The sequence below is a fragment of the Geospiza fortis genome, unplaced genomic scaffold (assembly GCF_000277835.1).
Source record: "Geospiza fortis unplaced genomic scaffold, GeoFor_1.0 scaffold99, whole genome shotgun sequence".
NCBI lineage: Eukaryota > Metazoa > Chordata > Aves > Passeriformes > Thraupidae > Geospiza > Geospiza fortis.
Genome location: NW_005054521.1, coordinates 923350 through 933486, shown reverse-complemented (window position 1 = coordinate 933486; position 10137 = coordinate 923350). Strand labels below are relative to the sequence as shown.

The window sequence follows — 10137 nt, the reverse complement described above, 5'->3', positions numbered from 1 at the left end:
TTTAAGAAAGGTGTCACTTCCCATGAGGAATGACAAAGCACAAGGGTCAAACCTCACAGCACAACACCAGAGCACAGCCTGTCTTTTATCCATGCTGGGGTCAACATGATCATCTACAGAACAAAGAGGTAAAAGACCAGAACATCTCACCTCTCCCTGGACAAATAAAGCACCCCATTTGTTCCAAGTAAACGAAGGAAAAAGAAAGCAGGTGAAAAAGCAAAAAACAGCTGTTGCTGCCAAGTTGTTTCTATCAAAAATTCAAGTGCCAGCCATTCAATCCACTCCTTGACTCCTTTCAATTGCAACAGCAATGGTATTGTACAGACAATTATTTCTGTACTTACTGTTTGCCCCAAGGCACTTAATGTCGCCCTTGCTTTCACCAGAGTTGTCCATCTATTCGAGCATCTAATAAATATTGGTACAGCTGTGACATTTTCTTGATAGTCTGCTACACAAGCTTAGAGAAATCTGTCAAATGAAACCTTTTGTTTCTGAACTTCTGAAATGTAGAGTGCAACTGCTCTACAAGTCAACATGAAGCATTACCAGAAAATATTTAAATCACATTTTATTTTTCAAGTTCAAAAATAACAATTAGCTTTATTTACCACGTTACACATCTCAGATTTAAAATACCATGCTCTATTTAAATATCTGAGTGACAACACTACAAATAAAATGTTACACAAAATATATATTTAAGAAAATGTTTTGGTCTTCAATCTGAACAATAAATAGACAGGCACTTCTACATATACAAAGAAAGCGACCACTATTTAGAGTAATTCTTCTAAGCAAGATGTGGAAATAGAGAAGATCTGAGTTTCGAGGACACATGGAACTCTACATGAGGCTTCATGCAAACTTCAGAGTTTGGTTTGGAATTCGAAACTCTTGGGATGTGCACAATTCTGGATTCACTGGCGCTTTACAGGAGACCCGAACCACGCTCTCGAGAAGCAATGTGCAATTTCAGTCATTTCCAGCAAATCAAGCTACCTGATCACATTTAGTGCCCAAACAGAAAACAAGGATTGACCAGAGTAGCTTTCCACACAGATAACATCAGCAACAAGTCACCTTCAATATGTAGGCTTGAGGCAGGGCAGGCCTCCCTGCCCAGCCCTGAAAAAACCTCATCTTTTTCCTTACACATTGAGCTCTTAGGGGGCATTTCAAGCAGAATTATGGGGCTTTTGGTTAAAAAAAAAAGCTTCATCTAATAAAAGGGTAAGTCCTTCAGACACATGTACACTTTGCACAAAGGATCATAAGCGAAGGAAAAAAAAATACTGCTCCAGGGTGCAAAAGAACTGAAAACTGTAAATAAAATTAAAAAAAAAACCAACAGAATTTGAAGTCTTGTAACCGTAGCACATCTAAAAGTAAAACCACATTCCCCCAATTTGTGTATTTTCAATTTACAGTGGTTTCCACACACAAACACCACTCAAGAGAAAATTATTTTCCACCATCACAACTGATGAAAGATGCATTGTGGTAGGCAATCCCTGTTTCCAGTACAGCTAACCAGTCACTGACAGCTAGTTATAGCCTCCAAGTCTTTTTTAAAATTAAGACCAATATTGAAACATAACGACCACCAGGGCCACCAGTGGAAAAGTCAGGACCAAGTCTTCAAGCCATCCCTTCAAATTTTAGTATTACTCTCGATTTCAGAAGTACAGGAAAAAGTTTACAGCAAAAATTCAACTATTAAACAGAGCTTCAGTGATCCAAACTTGCAAAGTTTTTTGGACTTAAGACACTTATGCACATTACTTTAGCAATTTAAATGTGGGTCTTGCAAGCGTGTCCAAATCTTAATCATTTCTTGAGGTTTTCTACTATGCACTAACATTAAGTTTGTGTAGGAACAGATGTTATTTCTGTATTTCTCTTCGATATCAAATGTTTTGAAGCCTTTGTGTTTTTCCGGAGCAAGCCCAAGCTTCTGAAGGCACATTCCAGTATAAACATCATCGATAGGGTAGAGGAGTACCTGGTCAGATGCATTATTCAGTCTTAGTGCCAGATCACCAGAGTACAGGAACCCACCGCCTCCTGCATACGGCGGATACGAACCTTCATAAACGCTCTCTGGGATGTAGTACTTCAATTTTTTCTCTCTGTGAGGTCCAGCATCTTTGATCACGTCACCTATAAATAAGTCTTTGGCTTTTTCCTTTGATAAGCTCTTCAAGTAATCCAGGATCTGATTGGTATTCACAAAAACATCATCATCACCCTTAAAAATAAACTGGACATTTGCGCAGCTACTGCTGACCCACTTCAGAAACAGCACCTCTTTCAGAGTCAGATTGAAGAAAGTGTCTCTGTAGTTCCAGAGGAGAATGTCATGGTGGGTGTCACTCTCAAATTTAATCATGTGTGAAAGGTCAGGAAAATGATCCTCTGGTGGGGTCTGCCCAAGTAAGAAGACCCTTCTGACTATCACATCCCCTGATTCTATTTCCTTGCCCCAGGATTCCCTAATTGCTTGTCTTCTATCAAAATGGGGTATAAGTGACTTAATAGCCAGCAGCAGGAAAGGTTTCTGTTCACACTTGTTTGGCTGATCCATTAGCAATGAGTAATTTCTACACCTCAAATAGAGGAGGAAGTCTTTGAATCTGTCTGGCAAGTTTGCAAAGTCACTAACCTCTGAGTGCACCAAGGGGTCAGGGTCACAGGAACTGAGGACACTCAGGTTAGAAACCAAGTTCTCTTCCACAGTCATATTGGAAAGCAAGGACAGAATAGGGTTGTACAGCAGCTCAAGCTTCTGTTGCTGTTTGTTCCAATAAGCTTTGTGAGGAGTGTATTTCCTCCAGAATTTGCTACGTGGTATAACAACACGGCCTTTTGCATTCTTGTCTTGGCTGCCGCTCTTCGAGACTTCCACAATCACATAAATAAAAATGTTTACCATCATCAGAATTCCCAGCAGCTTTAATCTTCTGCGTCCAACACTCATTTCTCATATCTAGAAATAAATTCAAAAAGAGATTTTTAGCTTTCTTCACAGCAAGTTCTTGATCTCATTAAAAATGCAAACTACTTTCAAATGCAAGTTAGTAGCCTAAAAACCAAGGTTACCTACACCCCCGAAGAAGCAAAAGCTAATCTGTCTCTAATACACACACATATGGTTTGGGGTTTCATCACCAAGCTGGTACAAATGTGAAGTTTCCATTTGCAGCTTAGGAAAGTTACACAGCTTTTCATGGTGAGTCTAAATTAGCCAGCAGTTTCTGCTTCTCATTTAGATCCCCTTTAAACACTTGACTGTATAATAATTAGAATCTGAGCCCTCAGCTTGGCAGACTGAGAAACTTTTTTTTTTTTTCTGCTAGTAAGGTGAGCTGAAGGGTATAGAATAAATTGCTATATGATAAGGTCAGTTATTTTTAAATTAGGTTTCAAGCTTTTATACTTGCACTCTCACACCTTCCAACTACCTAACGGGCAGAGCCAAGTTTTAAAGCACACAATCAGTTTCTGACAATTTCACTTGGCTGTTCCTTGGAAGAAAGGCTGACAAAACTTGCCAGCTGCATTGTTGATATTCAGACAGAAGAGAACAAGAACTTGGAATTTTTTTCCCCTTCCAACTGGAAAAAAGGAATTCAAACAGTAAATGAAAGTAGAAGTGTGATTATTACTAGGAAGGAAAAAAACCTGAAAATAAATAAAAAAGGAGAGGTCTCCCATATATGCAAGAATTGGAACAGTATGTGTACATCTTTGTCATACAAAAAGTTCCACGATCCAGCTTCAGTTTTCACTGGGGGAGAAAATGGATCAATCCCTCTTTCTTCCACGGCTGACAGAATGCAGGTACAAGGCATACAGTACAAGGAGCACCATGAACAAAGTGTGTTCCTCTAGAGCAGTGCCTACCAAACTGTTTACTAGCCCTGGGGTACATCAGTGTACAAGCTCCACAAATAATTCAGAATTAATGAGAAGGTTACAAAGACTATGCTGAAGTCACATACAGAACTCACTGTCAAAGACACTTTCATGTGCCAGGAATATAAATGATTATTGGAAGGTCAGAAAAACCTACTGTAATAAAGAATTTGTACTGACTGCTGGAAGCCCAGCTGTGAGCAGTGCCTCAGGCCCTGAGGTCACAGAGCAACAGCAGGCAGGGAGGCAGACTGAGAAGTACACCTTGTACTTGCTGCTGTTTTTTTTTTTTCAGCCATCCCCAGACACCTGAACTACACTGACCCCTTGGTCTCTTATGGTTTTATCAGTCTCACTTTGTTTTACTCCTCAACAAGTTAAACACTAAACTTCTAAAAATTTAGGAAGAAAGCAGCTAGCAAATAATCAGTAATCTTTTTTCTCTTATTTGACCCATAGCCATTATTAAATTCAAAAGGGGGTGTGTGGGTGTTTTTCTGGAACTGAAATCCAAATCCAAGTCCTAGAAAACACAGTCTCTCAGAAAAATGCCTGAGCTTCCTCAAGTATCATCTGTATATTTATCTGTGTATATGCTCAGGCCAGATCTACTTTATTTCATATTCTACTCTGAGTCAGCTATGAAGTTTCTGTCTTAATTTTAAAGTAGTTTTCTTCTATATCTCAAAGACAAAACCATACTTGTGGTCAGCGCCATCATTTAAGATAAACAGATGAACTGTTCAGAAAGCACTGGGTTTGGTCACATCGACTTCAAAGAAACTTTATCCTCTTCTTCAACTGCCACTAAAACCAGATAAGTACACTGGTTTTCTAAATTTATCTTTCACTAGAACAAAAATACTGGAGAAGCAGTAGTCCCTTGTTTTGTGCGGTTCCACAGAGCTCAGCATGGACATCAGGACTTATCTGCCCTGTCCTCAACAGCACTTCCCACTAAGCAACAAATGAGGTGGTATCTGATCTATGATCCCGGGACCCCAGAGACAACAGGGTGACTGCTCTCTCCTAGGAATAGCCAACAAACAAGAGCTCAGTCAAAGCTTGATTTTCCAGGACATGCAGCACCACACAGCTCATCTGTCACAGCCCCCAGCTTACCAAGCTGAGAGTATTCAACACCTCTAAGGCATTTGGATACTTGACTTGAGACTCTTCTGACACAGTGAGACAACATTTGCAAAGAATTTATTTCAAACACTTAACAAAATCCTTTGGTCCACTATGACTGCAATCCCCTGCAGCAAATGAAACAGGGATCCTGGGCAGAAAAATCCCCATTTACTGTGGTCTTTTCAGCAGAAGAGGTACGAGTCTGGCAAGGTGACAGTGGCTCCATCTCACAAAGCACAGTAAATGGTATCATCACCACAAGCAAATACTCACAGCCTCTACCCTGTTCCAGGCTGTGGATCCACAAGCAGCTGAACCAATCTAATCATCTGATGTAAAAGCCTCAGGTAGAACACCCAACTTTTCCACCTCCTGAGTCTGACAGAGGCCATGGCCTTTCACTGTAAATACCTTTCTGAGGGCAGGAGTTAGGCTGTATTTTCTAAGTGGGCTGAGTACCACATCCACATTATCTGCCTGCCAAACCCAAGCATTACAAACCCATTTACTTACTGGGGTTGACAAAAGATAAGATAATCCCTATGACCTGCAGGTATCACACCTACCACCCTACTGGTCCAGGACCATGAGGAATCTGGCAAAGCCAAACTGCAATTCAGGTATCTAACAGACATCACCACCCTTCTCTCTTTGCAGAGACTGTAACTGGTTCTAGGGCAGACTTGGATGTTCCCATATGACTTCAATTTAGGGCCTGATATCCCTTGCAGCAGCTGTACGTGCAGCACCACTTCTGACAGTGCCAGCAACAGCACGTGCGGTAGTGACACTGCTGCTTCTGAAATTAACTGGTTTAGCTACTTAACACATCACAAACCATATGGAGTCCTTCTAAACCTCCTGTGAGATGAATCAGTTGTCTAATAGCTCAGCTCTGCTCAGTGAGTCAAGAGATTTCTGGACTGAGCAGCAGCAGTTTTGGAGCGAGATGATGTTGAGAACCCCAGGCTGTTGTAACAAGCCCGTGCTATTTCCAGCTTTAAAGAACTTGAACGCTGTTTATTTTCTAACTGCACACTATCAAATCTCTTTTCCCCGCTTCAGAATTTTACACAAATCCCCTTTCATAGGGCAGTAATTAAGAAAACCTTAAGAACAGGAGAATGTTGAACAGATACCCATGTTGCCCTTCTGCAGAAGCCGGTCTCACACAGTGGTTACCACTGGAAACAGTCAATGTTTTCTGTGTTCTCCAACCAAGACAGCCTGAAACAATTTTCAGATGCAGGAAAGTAACTACGATAGCAACACACACTCAAAGCGTGAACAACTGCACTGAAATTCAGAGCAGCTGATGTTTGTTTTAACATTACTTTTAATTATTTGCATATACCTGCTTCGAGACATCTTTGAGCGTATTATTTAGCTTTGGGAGAAATTCTAATCTTCCAGTATTTTACTACCAAAGGACACCAGTGAAACTCAGGCATGGAATTTCAAGATCCAAGTAAATATAGCAAGACTAGGGAAGTATATGCATATATTTTCCTAAAACACAGCCCAAGGCATAAAGAACTAAAAAATTTGAATAAAGGCCAAAGTAACTTCACGTTCTGTTTCCCACTAGTTATCTTCAGCACATTTTTTCTCAAAAACCCCTCAAAAGCAACACCAAAAAAACCAACAACCTCACCAAACCCCCCCCTCCCATCTAAGAGAACCGATGGTAGTGAAGCATTTGTCTAGTAGTGCTCCTCTGGTTTTCTGTAATAAGGTTTTAGAGGGCCAGACTTGAATTTGAGCAATGTTTACTTATGTAATTGAACCTAGTCTCACTTTGTCCAACCATTTTTTGAATCTCTCTATATTTTCAATTTCTGTGAATTATTCTGGTTCCTCAATTTTGCCCTACACCAAGAACTTGTAATGACTCACTATTCTATTACCACACAAGACAGGAACCCTCAGAAAGCACTTATTATTCATTAAAAATGTATGACATTATTTTCTCTATATACATTTGCCATACAAGCTACATGATGAACTTTCATCAGTCAGCCCTTCCCCTTCTATCTGGTCATTTTTGATACAACAGTAATGACAATAAAAAGAAATAATTTAGTACTTTAGTATTTAAAAAATTAAGTGGAGATTTTTTTTTTTGGAGTTATATATCAATGGATTTTGGTATGAGGTGTAAGCCATTCTGCACAAAGACCATGAAGTCATCGTGCACCCCACACAAGGGATGGCTCTGGAGCGCAAGAACAAAGCAAGACTCCACTTGCAGGCTCTGATCTCACCCAAGTCACAACCACAACCGAGCAGAGGAGACACGTTCCAGCAGGGCTCCTCTCCAGCCCCAGCCACAAGTGACCAAATTCCTGCACCGAGCCTCCCTGAGCCAGTCAGCCTTCATTGGGTGAGAGCATCGTCCTACAAGCCTGCCAGCAGGTGCTGGCTGAAGGCAGCTGCTGCAGGAGCAGGGCAGACAGCCCCTGCAGCCATCTCTGGGCTCTGGGAGCACTGCTTTACATCTCTCACACTGCCACCACCTGCACGGCAGCAGGGTTTTGTTGTCCTGAGTCTTGCTTCTCCAAGAGATCAGATAACTCACATTGCTCAGAGCAGCCATATTCCGGTGAAACTCCAGAAGTTAACTCGTCAAAAGCTGCTACAAACCAGTGCGGAAATCCCGACTGCATTCAGGTTTGTGAAAGCTTCATAAGAACCCCAAACTCCCTCTCTCTACTACCTACTTGATTTGTGCCCCACACCACTGATGTCAGCTTTCAACTGTGCTATTAAAAGACTAAAGAGTTCTTTCGTTTACTGCTGAATGCTAAGTTCTGAGGAGCAGAATTCCAGAATCTTCACAGTTAGTTTTACTATGTTTCCTGCCACTATCTGGACTAGTTTCAGGTCTTCCCCTACCTCTAGCTCCTTCAGCAGAAAAGAGAAGCTACCAGAACATTGCCTTTTAAGGTGTGCTAGTTAAAATAACATCTATGAAACAGACGTTTGTTGGCTTTATGTTGGTGCTTAGAAATACTGCAGCAACACCCACAGAGTCTGCAGGGTTATCTTTGCAACAAGTTATCTTTACAAAGCCATTCAACAGTGAAAACTTACTTTTAACTTCTTTAAAATCACCCTATGTGAAATTCCTGCTTGACAGAACACTTAGAGAAGAGATACCATCAGCTCATCACTGTCTCTAACTGAATTCTTCCAACCCCAAACCAAACTGCTGAAATCCCCAAACCTTCAACCAGAGCCATCTATTTTTTCAGTCATTTTTAAATAAGTCAGCTACCAGTAAATCAACATATTATCACAACCCTGTCTGTATTTTAAGCTATTTGCAGGTATCCCTCACAAAAGCTCTGGGTTTGATTGACAAAATATTTAAATATGATACACCTACTGAATTCACTGCAAGTTCGACCTAAATATTTTCTTTTAACCTGTTAAAATTAAATCCTTTGATTGGCTGAAAGAATGTTCAGTTGTATATTTGAATTCTTGTGTTTCTATAGAAGATCAAGGCATATGCAAGAAAAGGCCATTATGAAAAATATTCTGTAAACTCAGTCCTGGGTTTAATGGATATTCCCATTTTTCTACTGGTACAGACTACTTGAGTTTGGTCATGGTTTTCCACAGGGATGAACAAGCAATGTAGCTGCACATGTACACCACACCTCCATAAGTCAATTTAAACAATGGCAGTGTCTCGATAAATTAGTGCATCATGCTAACATCACCGTTCTGCACTGACATGCCTGCAGCCACACTAGACAGCTATGAAGGTGTTCCTAACTGCTCATGAAAAAAAACCAAACCCAAACCAACAAAAGACTTGTGATGAAAAAGGTTTGGTTTCCTTGTTTAAAAGTAAAAAATAGTTTGGGTTGTTGCTCTTGGTTTTTTCCCCAGTAATTTAGATTTCACACTGACAACCAAGTGTAAGATCTCAACTCACTATAAAAATGAATATTAAAGTGTAATATGCCAGTAGTTGAGGGCCTGTGGTAGCAGATAAGACCTGTTTTTCCCAATTGGTTAATGCAGAAAATTCCCATGTCATTCTAAGGTCAGTTCAAGCTTGAGAATGATGACGTTGTAAATTTTTTAGGAATAACCCAGAGCTGCCAGCTTCTGATTTAAGAAGAATTTCAGTTTTCACTTGACAGGCATCAGCTTGAACGAACAGTAAATTATAAAGAATCAAGAGAAGGGGTTTAACCAAGTGTCAGCAGAGAAATATTTCTTGGAACAAAATTAATTGTCATTCATCACATCAATTAGAAGTTGGGGAGCACAGTTCCATGGCAGTTTAAAACAGCTTCAGTCATAGGTGACTCATTCCTGTAATTTATTCCTTCCCCTGCATAAGCTGCACAGTCCCATTTACCTTTGCACTGATTTGATTGTGGTGAATCATTTCAGTTAGCTGGAGGACGATAAAGAGCCGGCAACAAAGCAGCAATTAGCGTTCAGCCAGCTCCCATCACCCACTGATGTGCGGCACAAACACCAGGAGTGGTGCAGGAGAAGGGGAAGGCTCCACAGCCCAGGCCACAGCAGAGCCCAGCTGTCCCCAGCCTCAGCTGTCATGTACCAGTGCGCTGCTGCTGCTGCTTCCCACCTTCATCCACAGCTCCCTCGGGCAGGGCCTGACACAAGCAGCAGTGCTGCATCAGAGCACAGAGAGCCTGGGCCACCCATTCCATTACAAAGTGCACCCGGGGCCCCAATTTCTCTGGCACTTTCTGTACCCAGGTCAGGGGCGGTGACTGGCCCAGCGTGACCCACCCACGCCTGCTGTTTGCTGTACGGCTCCTTTCAGCTGCACCTTATCAGTCTAGAAAGGTTATGAGACTGAATTACTAGATTAATTACTAGAAAGCCAAGGAAGTGGAAAAGGAAGCACCTTTCTGCCAGACACCCCGTGCTTGGATCAGTGCTAGTTCTGGTGAGAAAGAATGGATATAACACACTGCAAACCTGACTGATGCTTTCAGCGGGCATTTAAAGAGAGCAGGTCTGCAGGACAGACACTCTTTTACTTCTTACTTCTGTGCTGTATTTGAAATACAACTCATGATTTAGAAAACC

General features: G+C 41.2%; 1 protein-coding gene across 1 annotated transcript; it reads right to left on the bottom strand.

Moving 5' to 3' along the window:
* Positions 1 to 559: 559 nt before the first annotated feature.
* Positions 560 to 2988, bottom strand: B3GNT2 (UDP-GlcNAc:betaGal beta-1,3-N-acetylglucosaminyltransferase 2). Its single transcript, XM_005429090.1, has one exon. The coding sequence runs from the start codon at positions 2981 to 2983 to the stop codon at positions 1790 to 1792; it is 1194 nt and encodes a 397-aa protein (XP_005429147.1). The 5' UTR covers positions 2984 to 2988; the 3' UTR covers positions 560 to 1789.
* Positions 2989 to 10137: the final 7149 nt, after the last annotated feature.

Excerpts from the sequence above, each read along its gene's own strand:
- B3GNT2 (XM_005429090.1), bottom strand. The coding sequence starts at position 2,983 with ATGAGTGTTGGACGCAGAAGATTAAAGCTGCTGGGAATTCTGATGATG.